Here is a 22,235-nt window from a genome sequence, read left to right as displayed (position 1 = left end):
CAATAATTATTTAGAGTTACACTGAGTGAAGGCAGAGGAGGATTTGATTAGTATTTCTCTCATGTGTGGGTATCGCACACACAGGGGGTTCTTTTTTTTTGTGAGTTTGACTAGTGTTTTTTGATTGAGGTGCAAGCTTGAAGCACAACTGGCAAGTCCCAAGCAACATGTAGATTGTACAAGAGGAACAGGCATTGTAGCTTTGACCCAGTTCACTCAGGCTTCAGTCAACTGTCTTTGCAGGCAACCATCAAAATGTGAAGCCTAATGTATCCCTCATCCGAAGAGAAAGGAGCTGCTTTAGCCTCCATCGATATTTGACTCTGCATATCTCTGCGAGGACTCAATCTTGGCACCGGTTGCTGTGTGCCACTGCCTCCATGATCCGTCTGCCCATTTGGCTGGAAGATGTTTGATACTTACCCACATTGCTGCTGCTCGGTTCAGCCTGCTGTTACAATCTCTGAAAGGCAGCACTTATCAGTGCAGGATGTTTATTAAGCAGACAGACAAACAGATCCAGACTGGTGGCCTTGATCTGTGATAAACTAAAGTTATGCGAGCGCACATTCCGTCTTTGATTCTACTTTATCCTTTATCACTCAGCCTCGATCCGAGTGTCTTTCCTTGCTCTCTGTGCTGCCTCGCTGTTGTTATTTTCTTTATTCGATTTCTCATGTCGCTCCATTGTTGAGGAATTTAATCATGTGCTGCTCTGTCCACCGTGGTGCTGCACAAGACAGCACCAGCACATGTTCTTGACCATCTTGCCTCCAATACTGAAAGATGTCCTAAAGTGCAAGCTGACCTCAAAATGAAATGTGGTTGTTGCTTTAAAGATCAGTGTGCAATTTGCTATGTTTACTTTTAGCAATATGACAGAAATTTACATGAATAAAAGTGCAATATTGTCTTTAAAATAGGGCTGCAGCCAAGAACGATTAATGATTCATTTCTTGTTTTTTTTCTATGAAAAAACACGACAAAAAAATTGTTGATAGCCCAAAAAATGATATTCAAATTGTATCGTTTTATTCAAGCACCAGTCCATATCATTATATATGACAAAGAAATTGTTGATTCATTTTCTAGCAAATTTAAATATCACGATATTTTTGAATACCTCGATATCGATATTTTAGGCAGCTATAGGTGCTTCTCAAAATATTTACACAATGAGGTTTTTGATAAGTAAGTAATGTGGCTATAATATTTAAGTGGGTAAAGGCAAAAGGCAGAACAGGTAAAACAGTTTGGGAAGTTGAAAAAATTACATCACTTTAATGTAATGCAGCTTTAAAACCAGGAAAAGACAACACTTACAATATATCGATATCTAGTCTCATATCACGATTTAAATGTAATATCGTCATATTGCCCAGCCCTAATTCATCTTTACATTGATATTAAACATTCCAGCCAGGGGCCTAAGATGAGCACACGATGATAAACAGCATTTTAGGCAATATAGCCATTCGAGATGCAGCACAATTCACTTAATCACCATTAAGCAGTTGTCTCAAAGATGATCAGACCTGATAAAAGTGATGGGAAACCATATAAGCAGCGCTCCCCATGGTAGTGTCTCCAGCACGGTAATGAGATCCACAGAGGACGGGGGCACTTACCTGATAAATGGGAATATAATAGCGTATTCCAAATGGGGGCCACCTGCAGAAAGGCATTATGATTATTATTGTGATCCGTCTCTGTCTTGTTGCTGGGAGCGTCTTGCTAGTGGGAGGACGTGAGTTATGAGGATGGCATGGATTAGACGTTTACAGCTCCTGTTTATCAGAGGCTGCGTCAAAGATGGATGTTTCGGAACGAGAACAGAGGGTGACGATTTTAATCATTGAAGAATCAATACATCAATATGAGAATCAATTTGCTTGTTACGTCCCGTACTCACAGGCGTATTTCTCTTGACGTTGCTTTCAGTCTTATTGATGAGGATAACATTTTACTCAGCAGTTAAAATGCTGAGATGTGGGAAGCAACATGAACAGACAGACAGCCTGACAGGATGTAAGCTGAGGTGTCACATCTTAACGACCAGAAAAGATCGTCTACACTGTAAAAATAAGTTTGAAATTGCAAAAACCAAACTGAATTGTGCCTTTTCTGTCATTCCAGGTCTCAACAGCGACATCATCTACTCACTGGTGGATTCCATCGATGGATTTTTCTCAATCGATGAGCACACCGGTGTGATAAGCCTGGAGCGCCCCCTAGACCGCGAGCTGCAGTTGACATATGAGCTGAAGGCCCGCGCCAGTGACCAGGGCTCCCCACGTCTCTCCTCACTGTGCCAGGTGGTGATCTCCGTGCTAGACATCAACGACAACCCGCCGGTGTTCGAGCACCGTGAATACACGACCACCGTGTCTGAGGATGTGACGGTGGGCACACAGGTGCTCAGAGTGCAGGCAGCCAGCCGGGACACGGACGCTAACGGAGAGATCTCCTACAGCATCATCAGTGGGAATGAGCATGGCATGTTCAGTGTGGACCGGCGTACTGGTATGTAGCACCATGAAATGTGTTCTTTTAGCTTAGCTTTTACTGTGCTCTTAGCTTTTCACTGTGGTGGTGAAACAAAAAATAACATAATTCCAATTTAATTATATTTGATACTGAATTCTTAAAAAACTTTGATAACTTTAGTAAATTAAATGACATTTTCACTGTCACCACAATGGGTTAAATGTGCCCTGTGGAGGTTTGATCACTAGTAGTGCTGTTGAGCAGTGTTGTGTTAGTGGTTTCCTGTTCTGTTTATATCATGTACACAAACGAGGAAGTGCATTCCTGCCCTGGTTTCACACAGTTTCACTGATAAACAGTTGGTGTCTGTTGTGTTCAAAGAAGCATAGCAATTTGTTAACAAAGGCTGTGATGAGGAAGACAGAAAGCATGAATGTAAACTAAAATTGGGAATGCACAATATTCAATTTTTGCCAAACATATGAAGATATGTTCCAACAAATTTTTGCCCTTCGACAACTGCTGATACAAATATATGCACAAAATTTACCATCTAATTGCAGAGAACATCAAGTCTCTCCTGTAGTGGAATAAACATATTATTATGCCTACTCTTATTTTGATGGCCAACTGGTAGATGCAGACATAAAATGTAATGTTTTTCAAAATGCACACATTCACTGGGCAAAATCAGAGTACTACTTCAGCTCACGTTACATGTAAATCATGCCATTTTAATTTTATGTAACACTTTAAAACAAAACTTTAAAATTCATCCAACTTTAACAGGCTTCCTGCTTTAATTTGACCAATTTCAAGTAATTAAAGTTGCATAATTACTGCGTCATCACTTTCACTGATGACATGCCGATATTATTGTGCATCCTTAACTAAAATGCTCAAAAATATAATTTTTGCAAGTGTTATACGAGAAAGGAAATGTGTTTATCAGGTTTGTTAGGCTTCAAGGATACACACCATATAGATTTTTTTAAGTCCACAGGACACAGGAAGTCAAAACATAAAGAGCGTCATCGCACATGCCATCTAATTGTTGTTGTGTCTACACAGTCTGCATTCCTGTCTTTAACATTATCATGACATCATGCTGAAATGCCATGGGGAAAAACGGCTGACAAATGGCAGTGTCATCAAGCGAGCACCTTATCCTGTGTGTGAATTTTTACAGATGAAAGAGTGGTAATGGAACTGCAAGCAGTGCTCAGCCATCACAGAGTGTCACTCAGGTTGAGCTATGATTGGGAAGTTTAGTCCGTGCAACACGACACTACAGGAAAACAAAAAATTGATACTTTCCTGTTGTCTCGCTGCAGGCAGTAATTCAAGTTAGAGCAGCTGAGCCAAGCATAACTTTTGAATTTCAAATGAGAGTCAGTGATGGATGACTGTTTGACTTCTGGTTTGCGGTGCATTTCAGCTGAAGATGTTTGCAAGTAGAGTTACAAACCAGCTGAAAGAATGTATGACAGGAGCAGAGGAAGGAAAGACTTGCAGCAGGTTACCCCCTCTGCAAATAATGCTGCGAATACAATACATAAAAATAAAGAAGCACAGCGTTTGGCACCAAAATGACTCGTGTTTTTTGATATATTCTTTTTTAAATTGAGATATCATACCAGTATTGAAGTGTGTATTCCAACATGACACCAGGTCTCCCTACCTCTCTGACTTCCTGCTGTCTCTTTGTCCTTAGGTGACATCTTTGTGATTGAGCCGTTGGACTTCGAGGTGTCCCATGAATACTACATCACCATTGAGGCTACAGATGGTGGCTCACCACCGCTCAGTGACATGGCAACTGTGAACATCAACCTGACTGATGTCAATGACAACAGACCTGTATTCAGCCAGGACATCTACACAGCCGTCGTCAGCGAGGATACTGAGCTGGGAAAGACTGTGATGGCGGTAAAAATACACACACACTATCTTGAGGGACAGATGGTGCTTGTTGTGGGAAAATAACCCATAATTACAAAAAGGAAAAAACTGCATGCAGGGTAGAAGACAATTTTAATCTCTCGCTCTGAACTTTCCTACAGCCAGATCTGCCAGTTCTTTCACCTTTGTTCATTTACTCCCCTTCCAGCCTCTCTCCTCTCTGCCCATTACTCACTGCATACACTATCACATATCTGCACCTGTGGCAAATCACCATCTGGTGGCACAGCTAAATTAGCACCAATGCTCTTCATGCTCACTGCACCCCTGTTCTCATGCATTATCTGACACACATGCTCAAACAGTCTAATTGAAAGGCGTTTGACTCATTAAGCCCTCTCTCCTAGATAAAGCATTCCCTAGCTTTTAGCATGTTCCATTTCTTTCTCCATCTATTTCCGTCTGTCCCCGCTGCCCTCCTCTCCACCCTTCCCTCATAAAAGACCTCTGCTTATGGCCATTTATCTGTGTGTCTAATGTACCTGAATATAAATTACCCATCAGAAAATTAGATTTTAATACCTGCCATTGTCTCAGACTTGTAAATCTTCACTGTCTGCTGATTTCCCCGGGGATCCCTTTCAATATGTGACGCTTGGTGGGTTTTAGGACTGTGTGTGTTTTAGAGGAGGGTGCACAGGAGGGAGAAGTGATTGTAGGCATCTATATGATTTTAGGGGTGAAACTAATGATAATTTTCATTATCGATTAATCAGCTGGTTATTTGTTTGATAGATAATTAGTCGTTTTGTCTATAAAATGTCAGAAAATGAGGAAAAAGTTGAAGGTGACATCTTCAGATATCTTACTTCGTTCAACAGTCTAAAACCCAAACTGAAAATCTGAGACATTTGAGGAACTGGAACAAGAAAATGTTTGTCATTGTGCTTTAAAAATTACTCAGACGATCAATTATCAAAGGAGTGGCTGATTAGTTTGTGGAGAATGACTCATCGATTAATCAGCTGATGGTCTCTGCTTTACAATAGTGCTTTAAAGGTCCTGAAAACTTGATTTCAAATCCAAATTAATTCTTTCTAACAATTAATATTCATTAACAAACAACAATTAATGATACATTTAAGAATAAATATCCTTGGTTACTATTCGCTAAAGTTCAGACTAAAGATTCGTGATGGGACGAGTTGAAACACACAACTTGCAATGCGCCGTTCTGCAGCGTTCTAAAAACCTGCTGGTCCACACCAATGCAACTAGATGAGATGGTGTATCATCTCTATGCAACACTTCTCTGTACTTCTGTTCTGATTGCAGCTTTTCAGATTTATTTTGTGGCTGAATATACTTTGTAGCTTCTTAAGATATGAATAAGGATAGTGATAGTGAGATACTGGCTACAGTTGCATTTGTAGTACAATCAGATGGACTGTAATCATAATAAATATGCCTCAGTAATATAAGTAAGCAGCGCCAGTTAGTTAGTCAATACGCATGTGTGTGTGTGAGGGGGCATAAGTACATACAGAGAGCAGCAGCAGCGACCCACCATTCGACACCGACACACTGTGAGGACAAAAACAGAAAGCTCGGCAGGGACAGAGCACCTGCCGCAGCAAGCGAACACACCATCTGCAGTCATTTTGACCTGACCAGCAGACTTCACTACAAGCCAGTTGGCAGCCGACTTGAGTCGAGCTCAGACGGTCAGTTCACACCACTGAAATTTTTCTCTGCAACACTCAAAAATGGTTTCATCTTGTCGTGAATCTTTGGTCTGAACTAGGCTTAAGAGATCAACACTGAAAAAAATGGTTCATTTGCTTCATCAGAACTGTGTGCGCAATTTTCAACAATCAAATTCTGATTGGTGTGTGGAGTCCCACCCACTTTAAAAAAAAGTGACAAGCACAGACACAAACACAAGAGGAGAAATCACCTCTTCTCCATTTCGCAGGTAATTGTGCGTTCAGGTAGGGACCCCATCAGCTGATAAAATAGGTTTTTACGGCTTTCAACACGCGTTAAGGTTGTCGAAGTACTGATACTTTGAATCTTCTCTGGTACCATGTGTTCAAAAACTTTGCTCTCCATAAATTTTACATTCCATAGTATCAAACGTACCAAAGCTATATAAAAAAAACAGATTGGATTAGATTTTCAACCCAAGGCTGCACTGATGTAACAACAGGGGAGAAAATCATCTCGTCATCAGTCTGTGGCTGATAGAAACTCTCTCCAGCAACAAACCCATCACGTGACCGGGGTCATGTTTTCAGTAACTTTTTATGTATCAGCACTATGGGCAGGTTGCTAGTAAAAAAAAAATTCTAATCCCCCCTCCAAGGACTGTTTTCTTTTTGATTTGGCATCAAAAGAAGTATCAAGCATCCTTTTTTTTACTCGGGTATTGTATTGAAGTTCAAAATTCTGGTGTCATGACAGCACTAGTTAACACAACATGTACAAACAGAATCGTTACATTGCCATGTAAAGCCACATTCACAGATTGTTGATTGATCTTTTCTTTGTTTGATCGACCCAAAGGTGATGGCTGAAGATGTCGACGGCCCCTCTTACGATCACGTGCGGTACGCCATCGTGGACGGTAACCAAGGCAGCCCCTTCACCATCGATCCACTCAGAGGAGAGCTTAAAGTTGCTCGCCAGCTGGACAGAGAAAGAGTAAGAGAAACAGCAGATACAATGCTGACTGTACACATGGAGTTTAATCCACTGAGGAACTAATTGCTCTCTATGCAGAATCCAATCAGAGTCATGTCAGGCCTAATAGGGAAGCTTGTTTACTGATCTCTGCTGCATTATTGCTCACAAAAGCAGCTTTGCCTTTGTATGGTAATTCTCTCGCTCTCTGTCTCAGACTTCAGGGTACACTCTGACGGTGGTAGCCTCAGACAACGGGGTGCCCCCTCTTTCCAGCAGTGCCATGATCAACATAGACATCTCCGACGTCAATGACAACCCGCCACTATTCTCCCAGGCCAACTACAGCCTTATCATCCAGGTGAGAGGGGGAAAGGGATCAGTGTAGATGGCTGATTAGAGGTGGAAAGGATGAGATTGAGGTAGATGGAAAGGGAGAAAGCGAGGGGGAGGTGCAGGGGGAAAGCAGTGGACACAGAGAGAGGGATTAACAAGGAGGAATAATGGGAGACTGTGCGACTAGAATGTCAAGAAGCAAGTAGGAGGTTGGAGCAAGAACAGAGGTAAGGACAGAGGAGGGAGAAGGGGGGGCGAGGGAATTAAAAGACAGAGGCTGCATCTTAAGTATAGGAATTCAGATAAGAGATGGAAGGGAACGGCTGTAAGGCAGTGGGAATGTGCAAGATACTGAGCTGATAATGGATGCTTGTATGAAGTAAAGGAAAAATGTACCAGAATGAGAAGAATGAAAGGAGATGAATCTGTGTTCCAGTTTGAGAGATAAAAAATAATAATAATTCCAAAGGTTGGATGGAAGATGATTTCTTTTCCAATTTTCCTGTCTGTTTAGAAAACTGAAAAATAGCAATTTAAAAGATACTGTGGGGAGGCTCGGCACATATTGTACACAGCTCCGGCACTTCAGGATGAAACATTGTTTTGCCTCTGAAAAAATCCTTACTGGCTTTATTTTACTTACTATGGATCCTTGATCAAAGTGAAGCACAAAATCACTCTACAACACAACAATAAAGAAACACGGGGCACACACTGCGCACACCGTCAGGAATATCAAGAGTCTTTTTAACACTTGAGAATAAAAGTGCGTTTTGATTTGGGACTTGAAAGTGTCAACATGAGAGATAGATCAGACGCCCATTCAGGGACACAAAACATTAAAGACAAAGACTTAATTTCAACATTACCTTTTACTGATCAGAAGCCGAGCCACAACATCATGGACCAGCTGTTCTGTTAATAACAGAAGAATTAGGTCATCTGTAACTTTGCTCAAGTCTTTAAACCAAAGTCAATCAGTATTATATATGCAATGAGTCAAATGACTATGTGGTGGTGATCAGTTTTTTAATTAAAGGAATACTTCACCCAAAAAATGACCATTTGTATATCAATTACTCACCATACAGCAAAACTACATCAAAACATCCATTAACAAACTCCCACACAACTCGTGCAGTATAATCCAAGTCTCATTTATCAGGTCGTTTGCTCTTTGCTTCCCAAATACATGCGAGTAATGCACCTGAGTAACCTGAGTGCGTTTGAACTCATCTCAGTGTTATGCACGAGCAGAGTTCAAATGGAAGGACGTGCAGAAATTATTCAAATAGTAAGGTTTTAGGGAAAATGCAAGTGTTTGGGAAGTACTAAGAAAAACTGGATAAATAGGATTTGGATTTTAGTGCAAGTCGAGTTGTGTGAGAGTTTGTAAACGGATATTTAGATATGATTCTGCTGTCATTAAAAACAGCCCTGCTTTACTTCAATTCATCAAGAATGTTTGTTGATGTGGCTTCTTTGTTCTCCCCTGAGGCATGCCAGAAAAACAAAGTTGTCTTTATGAATTCAATGTAACATTGGGTGAGTAGTTGACATAGAAATCCTTTAAAACAAAAAGGAAAGCTTTGGTTTGTCCATTTTCAGCTGTAAAAAAAATTCCATAAACCTGTTTATACCTGGTATTAACATGTATGTTGGGTGATCTGATCACAAGGGGACAGCAATATATACAAGTGTAAATGACCACCAAGACACATTGTGATCTGATCATTCAAACCCCTTTCCAAGGTGGTCTGGGACGCATTGGACCATTGAATCTTTTGTAATGTAAACACTAATTTGTCCAGATGCATTCCAACAAGAATTTCAACATCAATGCAGGACATGATTGTTGTTGCTAACACTCGATAACTTGGCCAATTTACAATGAATTGGATGACGTGTTGCATAACCATGCATCATTTAGGCCTGTGGATGAAGACGTGTTGAATTCTGGTGACAGCGATATCTTCAGTTGTACCAACACAGCTGCTAACTTGACTAGCCAGTGTGGACGTAATGACTGTGGGTGGGTAATCTTAAGTGCTATATCATAGGCAACTGGACTTGCTTGAGTTTCTTGAAGACGTTTCGCCTTTCATCCAAGAAGCTTCTTCAGTTCTAACGGACTGGGGCAGAGTCGCAGGCTCCAAACTCTGTGTGGTTGTGAACCCTTACAGAGTCTTTGAGGTCACATGTGAGTTGTTGACCCACCCGGCCATCTTGTGTGTCATTAGGGTTAGATGGGTTCAAGTGAGAATGGGTGTTAAGTCGTCTGGGGAGGGATCCCAAGACTGTATTGTAAGTGGGAGATGAGTGGTGTTGTAGGCCACCTCCTCTGTTTAACGATGGTCGTTCCAGTTTAGAGATGACTTCTTCCACGCCTCTTTGACACCTCACCTGGACGACTGAGAATCTTCATTGTCAGACTGTGACCAGGGCCCTTTGACCCTTTGCTGCAAGTCTGTAACGAAATTGGAACGCAAGTGATGTACTGGAGACACATGATAGACACAGATGTGAACGTCAATGTGTCGGCTGTCCACTTGTGTTCAGATCACTAGAACACATATTAACAGCAGGTTTAAACAGACTCAGACTCAGTTTCTCTCACATCAGCAGTGTTCTGTGGGTGCATTTCTTATCTTTTGGAAAACATTGCAGAGCCAAAGAGCATGAGGAGAACCGCGTCCTCTCATCAGAAATATTAAACATGCCTCTCTTGTATCCCACAGGAGAATCGACCGAAAGGCACAAGTGTTCTTCAGCTCACCGTAACCGATCGGGACGCTTCCCACAACGGCCCACCTTTCGCCTTTGCCATCGTGGATGGGAACGAGGGTGATGCTTTCCACATCAATCAGCAGGGAGCTCTAGTGGCCGTGGGAGCGCTGAATAGGAAAAGTAAAGAACACTACCTACTTCAAGCTCAGGTGAGTCACAGCGCTGAGAAGAAACCACAGTGGAGAGGTGGTATTGATTTAGCCGTCATGCCACAGCAGCCCGATCTATTTGTCTTCCCTCTTTTCCCTCTCTGTGCCTTCTCTCCATCATGCTATCTCTTATAACCCTCCCCAACCAGTCAGTGTTCATCTCTCCATCTTTGAAACCTTTAAACATATTCTAACAACAAACAAGTGTCTATAAGAATTGAAAGAGGCATACAGTAATGCTGCTGCATCAGAGAGCATCTCACAGGAGAATCATAAATCAAAGACATTTGCTTTGAGGTGGCATGATGGTGTGTGTTGCTGGGTGTTGATGTGTCACCTTAGAGGAGAGAACACAGGGAAAAAAATGAGTGGGCAGACGGGATATGAAATGTAAGTGCGATGTCTTGTTACACACGAGATGTACACTCAGATTTGAGTCACGGTTGTTTTTTGGGTTGAGCTGATGACCATGCGTGTGAGAGTGTGAATGTTAAAATGCATGATCTGTAGATGTTGGCTTTAATATCCAGTGAACCTACAGTTTGTAGATGCTGGCAGCTTAAGGATATCACTGAAGAGCTTGATTGCCCTCTGCTGTTGGAAAAATAAAACTTACGGTGCACATCATTTCCATATGTCTCCTTTTCCTCTGTCATGTTCAGGTGTCAGACAGCGGCAAACCCAAGCTCTTTTCCACCGCTTTCATCAGCGTACGCATAATTGAGGAGAGCGTCTACCCTCCTGCCATTCTTCCACTGGACATCTTTGTGACCACCGCCAGTGATGAATACCCCGGAGGTGTCCTGGGCAAGATCCATGCCACTGACCAAGACATCTATGACACTCTCACCTACAGCCTTGCCCCCTCTTCATCCTCTTCCTCAGACGAGAGTGGTGCCTTGTTTTCAGTTTCAGCCTCTGATGGTAAAGTTATCGCCCTACGACCACTCGACGTGGGCCACTACCCTCTCAACGTGACGGTGACCGATGGACGCTTCACCACAGCAGCTGACGTCACCGTGCACGTCAGACAGGCAACTCGTCAGGCTCTGGACAACTCTATCGCAGTGCGCTTTGCAAATATCGCCCCCGAGGAGTTTATCGGGGACTACTGGCGCAACTTCCAGCGGGCTCTGAGGAACATCGCTGGAGTCAGGAGGAGTGAGGTCCAGTTAGTGAGCCTGCAGCCTTCAGAGCAGGGAGATCTGGATGTGCTGCTGGCTTTAGAGAGATCTGGGAGCCCGTACCAGTCTCAGGAGGTAAGCCAAGATTACTTTTTATGTCTCTAGAAGTTCATTTGTCGCAGATGGTACCAGAGTGTTTGTTGCTAGGCAGCATCTAAGGACCATCACTCAATTAGGCCTTAAAACATCAGAAAAATGAAAAGCATCTTTGAGATAGATATTTTGTCTGCGACGGAGAAAAGCTGATTCTCATGTTTTAATTGTCTTCAGGTCGTCTTCCGTAAGCTGAACTCCTCCGCAGCTGTGATTGAGGAGATGACGGGCGTTAGGATCGTGCGGGTGGTGCAGAAGCTGTGTGCGGGTCTGGACTGCCCGTTAAGCTTCTGCGATGAGGTCATCTCCCTGGACAAGACTGCTATGTCTACTTATAGCACAGCTCGCCTGAGCTTTGTCACCCCGCGACACCTGAGAACTGCAACCTGCCAGTGTGAAGGTAGACTGTTACACCACACACACACACACGTGCATTTACACATTTCCTGCCTGTTAGAAACACCTTTTTCTAAATGGAGGTGTGTTTTCATTTAGGTGGCAGATGTCCCGTGTTGAACAACCTGTGTGAGAACAGCCCCTGTCCTGAGGGGATGGAGTGTGTGGCAGATCCAAGAGATACCGTGTACAGCTGTGTGTGTCCAGAGGGCAAAAAGGGCAAATGCTCTGGTAAGACATCCCACCTTTTAATAGTCTGTCTTCCCAGATATCTCTTTGTCCTTCACTCGTCTCTAGCTTCTTCTACCTGTACCCTTTATTATTTTTCCCCACCCTTATTATTAACACATGTCTGTTACTTCTTATCAGATGGCCACTCACTGACGTTCAGCGGCAGTGGCTATGTGAAATACCTTCTGATGGAGAATGAGAACAAGGAGCTGATGAAACTCTCGCTGAGACTCAGGACCTTCTCCAGCCATGCTACTGTCATGTATGCTAAAGGAACCGACTACAGCATCCTTGAGGTGTGTGTGTGTGTGTGTGTTTAAAGGTATTGGTCCAGCCTTATTACTGAGCCGTAACCGTGCATTTATTCCTTCTGCTTCTTAAAAACCGAAACGATAACCTTCGCTTATCATAATTAAGTCTAGACTGACAGTCCCTCTGCATTTCTGAGCTGGCCTCTGTATTACTGCCCAGCATTTCCATATCAGAAGGGCTTAATAAACACATAACTGACCCGCCCTCCCATGAGACCATCCAGCCATGTGTACCAATCAACTATGCTGAAGGGTTCAAAAAGCCATTTTAAAACCCCTTTCACTTGAGGGACTATGGGAATGTGGTGGTGGGTTGAAGAAAAAAAAAAATCTCACACACAAGAGCTATTTTAGTGCTGGGAGGGGAACAGAAAGCAGTTTTCCACACATTCCTTTCAGAGTCTGTCTGGTGTAGCAGTCTGCATGCCAGACTTTAGGCTAAAACCTGGCTGGCAGAGAAGCAGTTATTGTTTATCAGGTTGCTGTGTGAGGCTTTTAATATCTCCTAACTGTTTGGAGAGGGTCTTGTTTTGTTTCGAGGCACCAGCACAAGGTATATGTTATGTAAAGATCTCCTGTAAAGCTTGTGTTGCTACTCGACATTAGTCTGCTCTATATCAAGATAAGAGTCAAAATTATTTCATGGCTTGGTAATACATTGATGCACAGTGTATTTTCTGATGGGGAGGGATTTATGACTGTGTTAGACATTGATTTATAACTGTGGCTTGATGATTTGATTATGATTTTTCCACCGAAGTTGTAATCTTGAGGACTGTGAATGAAAAAGCAGAATTGATGAGATAAAAACTTTGTTAAGTCTGCTCACTGCTGGATGTTTATCGTGCTCTAACTCCTTTTTTTGTGACTCTGACAGATCGTGAACGGCCGTCTGCAGTACAAGTTCGACTGTGGCAGCGGCCCCGGCCTCGTGTCAGTCCACAGCGCTCAGGTTAATGACGGGGAGTGGCACGCTCTCACACTGGAGGTGGATGGTAACTACGCTAAGCTGGTGCTGGACCGGGTGCACGCAGCCTCAGGCACAGCACCGGGCACCCTGCGAACCCTCAACCTCGACAACAGCATTTATTTCGGTGGTCACATACGCCAGCTTGCCTCGGCTCGCCATGGACGCAGCTTGCCCGTCACCAACGGGCTCCGCGGCTGCATGGAGGCCATCACCCTGAACGGCCAGGAGCTGCCTCTCAATACCAAAGCTCACCGGGCCCACGCTGTGCTGGAGGACATAGTGGACGTCACCCCAGGCTGTGCGCTCGCACCCGCCGAGAGTTGTTCCAGCAACCCCTGCACCAATGGAGGCAGCTGCACCTCGCTGCCCAATGGAGGTACATTAATGTCCTGCTCAGCTCATTGCACTCAGAGTCTCTCTGGTGTAGCTTTAGGTAAACTTAAGGCTGTCCTTTTAGTATGCTTTACGACGTCAGTATCTGTACATTATGTTAGGTCTCAGCGAGTTGAAGAGGAGTTTTAGTTGTGCTCTAAATCCCTAACTGCAAATCAAGCATAGTTTCCTCTCTGCTACATGCTACTGAAACAGATTACCCTCTTCTTTTATTCAAGACAGGCTATTAGAGTCAGGCATCTCCTACCGTAGCTTTGCAGGACCTCTCACTGTTTTCTTATGTGTTCCTGTTGCTGTGTTAATTTGCAGTTAGTGCTGTTTGCTGTTATTGCAAACTCAACACTTCTGCATCTGTTTCACATTAAAAACCTGCCAGCGGTTCAGGGGGCATAATCCCTCACCATCGCTGGAAGGCTCTTTGTAAAACATCTGCAGGATGTGTTAAATTACAGTTACATCAGCTGAATTTAAAAAAAGATCACACTCCAAACAGCATGCTCAGCTCATCATTGTACTATTGGAATTAATATGAATGTGCAGAATTTAACAAGTGAACAGTTAAAGTGAAAGCACCAGGAAATTGTGTTTATACGTGGCTCACCTTTAGCTGTTTAAAGAGGAAATTCACCTCCAGTGATTCTTCCTAAACTGACTGGGACTTGAGAAGTTTAAAAATGTCATTGTCTTGTTTCTAAATTCTGCAGGCTACTTCTGTAAGTGTCCCGCCTCGTTCATGGGAACCCACTGTGAGATTGGCATAAGCCCTTGTGCCTCCAACCCCTGCCTGTACGGGGGCACCTGTGTACCTCGCGCAGAGGACTTCTACTGCCAGTGCAGAGGGCAGTATTCAGGACAAAGGTACCACAACCTTTTTCTGTTTGGTTTTAAATAGAAAAAGAGAACAATTTCTTGCTGCATACAGCATTGATGCCATGTCGGTATGATATTGTAACTCTAATACTGAAATACATACTTAATACTAACATTTAACGTTGAGAAGTCGTTTGAGTTTGAACCTACATTTTCATGTCAGGGGGATTTTGTAGATCTGTATTCATGAATTATACCCATTGCTTTACACTGTAGTATATCCTTTCTACGTTTGCAAAAACACATTTCAGAAATGCAGTTCTCATATATTTTTTAGGCTTCTTAAGTGAACTTGTTTTGAATGCAGGTGCCAGTTGGGGCCGTACTGCAGAGACAACCCCTGTAAAAACAGTGGAAAGTGCATTGACAGTCTGGACGGTCCAGTGTGTGAGTGTGAAGCAGGCTTCCAGGGTGACAGGTATGTGTTTGAATTTATGAACTGAACACATTAAATTATTCAGTATCTTCACCTTGACACTCTTGCATCAGTGGTTTTTAACACCTCACTAAATTCCACTGTGCCGTCCAGGTGCCTGAGCGATGTGGACGAGTGCATCAAGAACCCCTGTGCCAACGGAGGCCAGTGCCAGAACACATACGGCTCCTACAAGTGCAACTGCTCGCTGGGTTTCAACGGACAGATGTGTGAGCTCCGCGCTGAGGTCCGCAATGAATTCATCTCCACCTCCTGGAACATTGGCCTGGAGGAAGTGATCGGCATCGTGGTCTTTGTGTCCAGCATCTTCATCCTGGTCCTCCTCTTCATCATCATCCGCAAGAAGGCTTGCCGCAGGAGGTCAAAGAACAACGACGACGATAAACATCTCGGAGGCTCAACAGCGCCTCACTCCTTCCTGCAGAGACCTTACTTTGACGCCAAACTCAACAAGAACATCTACTCCGACATCCCGCCTCAGGTCCCCGTGAGGCCCATCTCCTACACTCCCAGCATTCCAAGCGACTCAAGAAACAACTTGGACAGGAACTCATTCGAGGGCTCGGCCATCCCGGAGCACCCGGAGTTCAGCACCTTCAACCCAGACTCTGTGCACGGACACCGCAAGACTGTGGCTGTGTGCAGTGTAGCACCCAACCTCCCTCCTCCCCCTCCCTCCAACTCTGTCTCAGACAGCGACTCCATCCAGAAGCCAAACTGGGACTATGATTATGATGGTAAGTCCTCAACAGCTTTACTTACCTGTGCCCAGGCAGGAGGTCCAAATTGCTGCTATTATGACTTGTGCTGCATTTAAAGCAAACAATTCAAAAGTATCACTGAGTTTCAGCAAAATCCTATCATGATAATGTTTAGTTTTAATTCTGGGTAACACAATTTTATGGGTCCATATTTACCTAATCATTGTCTTGTGAATATCCGGGAAAGGACGATGTAATTTGGTCCTAATTATAGGAAAAATAAAGGCAATGCTGAACTGGAACACTTCAGTTAATTACTAGTTTAACTTTGTCTCTATTTCCTCTATAATTGCGAATCAAATTATGAAGCTCCAGCCAGGAAACTTGCTAAATTCTGTTGTTCAACTTCATCCCAAATTAAATTTAAAGAAAATAGTGGTGGTTTTACATGTGATAATGAAAGTGTTGCCTTATGCACAACAGTGGAGCAGAAATTCTTTGAACATTAATCACATTATATCAGAGATTTTGTACATATTTGCCATATTGTGATATATGGACAATAAGGCCTTTCCACTCAACATTTCACAACATATTACATTCATAAACACACCACGCAAAGTGCCAAAATATTCATCAGGATTTCATCTAATCTTAACACACACACACACACACACACACACACACGCTGATTGAACAGCTTTCAGGAACAATTTGGGAGCAATCTTGCCCTCATGTGGACTGAAGGAGTCAAGGATCAAATCGCTGAGTACTTTCAGACCTAGAGCTTGCTGCTTTGCTCCAAAGCAGGGACGAATTTTGTTACAAAGTTGCTTAATTGCCTAGAGTTGGTTCTTGTTCTCATGGCAGCATTTACAAGCTGACCAGATCAAATGCCTTGCGCTATGGAGGGACAACTACATGGGTTGATTTTAGCGCTGGTCATCGTGTACTTTTTACTTTGTGTGCTTTCATACCTGCCCTGTTTAGTTCGGTTCAATCGAACTCAAATTCGCTTGCCCCCTAAACGCGGTTCATTTGTGCAAGTGTGAACACTGCAATCACACTCGGGTGCGCACCAAAACAACCAAACCAAGACCTTCTGAAGAGGTGGTCTCGGTCCAGTTACAAAGAACTCTGGTGCGGTTTGTTTGTAGTGAGAACGTGTTCTGACCTCGATCTGAACCAACTGCAGTCACATGACACATTGTTTGGGTTAAACATGAGCATGTTACAGTCCTGGAGGATTATTAATGTGCACCTCCTCCTGTACTGCCTTAATATGCACATTCAGCACATCCAATGCATCAAAACATTGTTTTCTAGTTGGAGCCACGCCTTGTTTTCAAACTGTATGGTTAGCCATCTCATCTATGTATGTAGGTTTTCACTAAAATCAAACTGTGCCGTCTCTTCCAGCTAAAGTGGTGGACTTGGACCCGTGCCTGACCAAGAAGCCTGTGGAGGACAGTGCCTGTCACCCCTACAACACTAGGGGCAGCATGTCTGAGGTCCAGTCCCTCAGCTCCTTCCAGTCAGAGTCCTGCGATGATAACGGTATGCTGCCATCCAGCATGTTAAAGTCATCCCTCTTAGTCATACAAAGAAAAACTAACAAGCCAGCCTAGTGTGAAAAATGCCATGTTTTTGTAACACGTACATGTATGAGATGTCGTTCTGCACCTGGGATGAGTTATTGCTTTCTTTTCTTTTGTTTTTCTTTTGTGTGATCAGCCTGCAGGGTTTTGCAATAGTTACCTTTTGTCTTAATGATTTCGATGCTAACTCTTGTTTCTCTGCATGCTCAGAATGGATGACCCAAATGGTGGCTCTGGGGTCACATGTTCTTTTCTCTTTCTTTTTGCTGCGGGGCTTCAGCTCCCATATGGATCAAATCAGTCCACAGATCCAGAACAAGGTTTTAAATAGGGGGGTCCAGCCTGTAAGTCCTCAATCACTGCCGGTACAGACGGAAGCAATCACAACAACTTGTTAGGTGTAATTCTCCCGGGATGATAGACAGACATATGTGTATTTAACAAACAAACAAAATAAAAAAACAACGCGACCCTGTTTTCTAATCTGTCATGTTCGAAAGGAATTTGATGACTTACTCAGGAAGCAGTTACATTCTGTTTGGAAATCACTCACAAGGTCATCGACTTTGACAACTGTCTGCCTTTCATTTACTTTTTAATTTACAAGCATGCCTTTTCTCCTTCTTTTGTTTGTCTCTTCTTTTTTTTTTCTTCGAAGTGTAGCTACAAACGGATGTTTAAAGCAAACATCAAGGAACATATCACAAGGGTATACACACATACGTTATGTTCTCCTGTTATTTCCTCCTCATATCTCACTTATTACCCTGTCATTACCGGGATATCACGATGGGGATTGTGCTGCTCATAAGTCATCAAAACCTTCATTTCTTACCTCGAAAACTGCAAATGAATCCTAAATTGAATTAGAGATCGAATATTTCCTCTCTGTTTCCTCATTTCCTCGGTTTGTTTTCTAAACACACACACACACACACAGGCTTTTCTCTGTGTTAGGGTTGGAAATGTGTTTATATCTCTGGGGGATTTCACTGATTCTTCCATCTGTACTGTCAATGGCACCCTGTAGCATCTCAGTATGTTGTTGTTGTGTGTTATCTTGCACAAACAAAACCAGACCTTCCCCATCCGCCCACTGTGTCACCTTCCACCATTGTCTTGTGCCCAGCCATGAAACACCCCCCCTGACATTCAGTGTTGATACAGAAAAGATAAAACCTGTCCAGCAACACGGACAAAGACGCTCGTGGGAAGTGTCGCTTGTGTTGGCACCACTCCCACCACCATGCACTCCATATGTCTTCTTGACTTTTGAAATTATAAAAGCATTTGTACTAATGCTAGCTCTCTTCCACCCACTCTCCCCTCTCCTGCCTCTCACAAGCCTCCATAGTGACTGTAATCCACCTTGTCAACTCTGCTGTTGACACGGTGGAAGGAGAAGGTACTCTTTTATTGCTTCCATCTGCCAGTAGTTTTGTCCTTGGTGTTGGGATTTGAAGTGCAGGTTATAGAGCTGCCATTATCTTACACTGACAAACCTTAGCCAAGCCTGACGCGCTCCTTTCTAGATTCAGCCGCTAATTAAAAAGATATGCAAATAAACTCAATTAAACAGGCGCAGAAGTGTTGCCTTCAAGTCCCACTATTGATCTTTGACAACTTTTGATTACACACCTCAAGTCTGTTTAAGAAAATGGCAAAGCTGTTGTCCATTAATTACCTGCCGCTCTCTTTTATCATTACCGTGTCTCTCAGTGTTTCATTGTCCACATTTTGATTGGTGTTCTCAGCCCATTGTTCTCTCCTCTCAGGTTTTAAAGTGACTTGTTCTTTCTCTCTTTCTCCTCCTCCTTGCCTCGTATAAAGAGTCTTTTTTGGCTCATGATCTCAAGAACCCAAGAGGTGACTTTTTACATCTTTGTTTGCCTGGTGTTCACTGGTGTTCCCCCCTGATCTCGTCCCCCCCGTCTAACTCTTAACCACTAACCCCAGAGCTTAATGAGGAGAGGGTTAAGGCCGAGCTGCTGTGACACTGAGCGCTCTCTACGTCACGTCTGACTCTGTAAGAGTGTTTATCGGCCTGAAAACATTCCCATGCATGACTTTGATGCTGTGACGTTAAAGAAAATGTTTATATAATTATTATATGATCAAGGGTTTTGCTCAGTAAATAATTTTTAAATTTAACAGACTGGATGGTGTGTGTGTGTGTGTGTGTGTGTGTGTGTGTGTGTGTTTGTCACAGCATTTATAGTAACTATTTTCAAAACACTTAAAACCCTAAAATTGAAAGCATATATTTAATATGATTTGTTTGTGGTGAAGGGAACGACAGCTCTGTCTTTAAGTCACGGTGAAACGGAAGTCAGGGCGTCTTTATCTTCTGTTTATTATCGTTTCCATATGAACACATCACATGGGCAAGATAGAATAGCTGGAGGGACTTCAGTCAAATTCATTAGGTGTGTTAAAGCAGGGATTGATATGTTGGGTGGGGTTAGCTTGTCACCATAAATCATTTGATTTAATAAATATGTATACACTGAAGAAAACTGAATTTTTTGCTATAAAAATCCTCGATTAAGTTTTTTTTAACATATTTTTGGCTCATAACAAGAAAACAGACAGACAGAACTAGGTGATAATAAATGTATTTTTTATGTCACTGTGTCTTTAAGTCTGTAAATGTGTCTGCAGTGTGTTAAAAAGTTGCTCTCACAAAGTGGTGTGTTTATTAATGAAGGACTCATCGTGTTGGTGTGTGACGTGTTGTGTTTGTGTTGCATGGCGTGGGGTTTTTAACATTAACATGATGTCATTTGGTGGATGTAACTAACTGTACTGTGTGTTAGCTTTGGTGCGGAACACTAACGAGTGTGTTTGGGCTCTTCCCTATCAAACAGGATATCACTGGGACACATCTGATTGGATGCCAAGTGTTCAACTTCCTGGAATCCAGGAGTGCCCACAGTATGAGGTTGTGGAGTCGCCCGCCCCTCTGTACAGTGACCCCAATGCCATCGACACCGACTACTATCCCGGCGGCTTCGACATTGAGAGCGACTTCCCTCCGCCGCCGGAGGACTTCCCCACAAACGACGACCTGCCGCCACCACCTTTGCCGGAGTACGCCGACCGCTGTGACACGCTGCGGCCCAGAGATTTTGACCTGCCTACGACCGGCCCGGGCGGCCCGGCTGGGGTCCGCCAGCGCCCGGCCCTGCCCCAGCTCTACAGCCTTAACCAGTACCTACCACAGCACTCCTACCCAAGCGACGGGGGCGACACCGAGGGCCAGGGTGCGACTTCCACCTCGGGCACCACCACCCCAGCTTCCACCATGGGCGCCGGTGGCTACAGAGGGGGCTACCCTTTAGGTTGTAGTCGGGACTTTGACTCCTCAGCTCTGGACAACATGTCCATGTCTCTGTACACGTCCACAGCCTCCTGCTCGGACATGTCGGCGTGCTGCGAGGAGTCCGAGGTGATGATAAGCGACTACGAGAGCGGCGATGAGGGCCACTTTGAGCGGCTGGCCATCCCGGCGCTGGACTCCCAACAGCACACTGAAGTCTGACACTGGATCCAAACAAAAGTGCCTGAACCCACAGCTACACCATATGTTAACCCCTCACACACCACCCACACCAAACACGCACAGTATGTGTACACAGAAAACACACACACTCATACACACACACACACACACACACACACACACACGAATTGAGTCTGAACACGGGTTGTTGAGACTGGTTGTGAAGGCCAATCGGCTGAGAAGATCTCATGAAGCTATGGGAGAGACTCTGTAGCATCTCAACATCTGCTCAGTCCAACTCCTGCCCCTCTGAGTTGGCAGCGCCATCGCTATAACTGTCATCATACACAGGAAGTGGACTGTCTGAAGGGTCAACATTTCAATGTGCAACAGGAAAAGCATCATGAGAGAAAAAAAAAGAATATTTCACGTCAACATCTTCGTTTCTATAAATAAAACCAAGCAAAATGTTTTTATACAAGTCCTCATTTTCAGTGTAAATTTAAATGTACAGTTTTGATTTTAAAGTTTACTAGGTTTTGTAGATATTCTATGCTTTTATTTTCAACAAAAAAGAGTTAAATGGTGTGACATTATCAGCCTTACTGTGCTTACATTCACAAAAGGAAACATTTAAAAAAAAAAGAGAGAGAAAGAAGAAAAGAGCGTGGCTTTTCCGAAACACAGTGTACTCGTAACGTTTATTGTCTCCTGCTCATTTCAAAAAGGGTCTTCAATGAACGACTGCATATTCTTGTGTTGTTTTTTTTATTTGTTTGTTTGTAAATTTTGACTTTGGAACCTCTTTATTTTTCCACCAAGAAAATGGGACCCAATATATTTATAGTGCAGAGTTATCCATGGACACGTGACTTTTTCAGGTGTCTATGTGTGTGTGAGCAACGCTATGGTCTTGTTAAGGTTTTTATTGAATACTGCCACAAGCTCACGCTTTCCTACTGGCAATAAATTATTCCTAAAAAATATCTCCGCTGTCTGCGTGCAGTTATTTACTAACTGTATTTATGAAGAGAACCAGGTTGTTGTGGTAATCTGATTTAAATAGGTTGTCTGTCGCTGGTGTTGTTAGTGCATAAAGTTAATGTTAAATGTTTGAAGGCTGGAGCATTGATTCAAACTTAACACGTCACTTTTTAATTTATTTGTAATTGTGTCCTGACGATTATTTGAGAAAATTATTTTCAGA

General features: G+C 43.3%; 1 protein-coding gene across 8 annotated transcripts in view; it reads left to right on the top strand.

Annotated features, from left to right (window-relative positions):
• Positions 1–22,014, top strand: part of fat1a (FAT atypical cadherin 1a) — a 90,805-nt gene extending 68,791 nt beyond the window's left edge. For 3 of the 8 annotated variants that reach the window (XM_033624378.2, XM_033624380.2, XM_033624377.2), the window contains 16 exons: positions 2,137–2,523; positions 4,202–4,416; positions 6,955–7,092; positions 7,289–7,432; positions 10,146–10,343; positions 11,006–11,602; positions 11,798–12,020; positions 12,116–12,247; positions 12,386–12,543; positions 13,436–13,904; positions 14,626–14,779; positions 15,099–15,209; positions 15,321–15,964; positions 17,348–17,485; positions 19,357–19,392; positions 20,394–22,014. In XM_033624378.2, coding sequence (XP_033480269.2) covers positions 2,137–2,523; positions 4,202–4,416; positions 6,955–7,092; positions 7,289–7,432; positions 10,146–10,343; positions 11,006–11,602; positions 11,798–12,020; positions 12,116–12,247; positions 12,386–12,543; positions 13,436–13,904; positions 14,626–14,779; positions 15,099–15,209; positions 15,321–15,964; positions 17,348–17,485; positions 19,357–19,392; positions 20,394–21,067 — 4,418 coding nt within the window. In that variant the 3' untranslated portion in view covers positions 21,068–22,014. Of the gene's footprint in view, positions 1–2,136; positions 2,524–4,201; positions 4,417–6,954; positions 7,093–7,288; positions 7,433–10,145; positions 10,344–11,005; positions 11,603–11,797; positions 12,021–12,115; positions 12,248–12,385; positions 12,544–13,435; positions 13,905–14,625; positions 14,780–15,098; positions 15,210–15,320; positions 15,965–17,347; positions 17,486–17,806; positions 17,871–18,871; positions 18,942–19,356; positions 19,393–20,393 lie in introns of those variants that run through there. The other 5 variants (XM_033624381.2, XM_033624379.2, XR_013490759.1 and 2 more) reach the window with 4 other exon arrangements.
• Positions 22,015–22,235: the final 221 nt, after the last annotated feature.

This window comes from Epinephelus lanceolatus, chromosome 3 (assembly GCF_041903045.1).
Source record: "Epinephelus lanceolatus isolate andai-2023 chromosome 3, ASM4190304v1, whole genome shotgun sequence".
NCBI classification, from domain to species: Eukaryota; Metazoa; Chordata; class Actinopteri; order Perciformes; family Serranidae; genus Epinephelus; species Epinephelus lanceolatus.
Note: the sequence above shows the minus strand (reverse complement) of the source record. Positions and strands in the feature narration are given on the sequence as shown.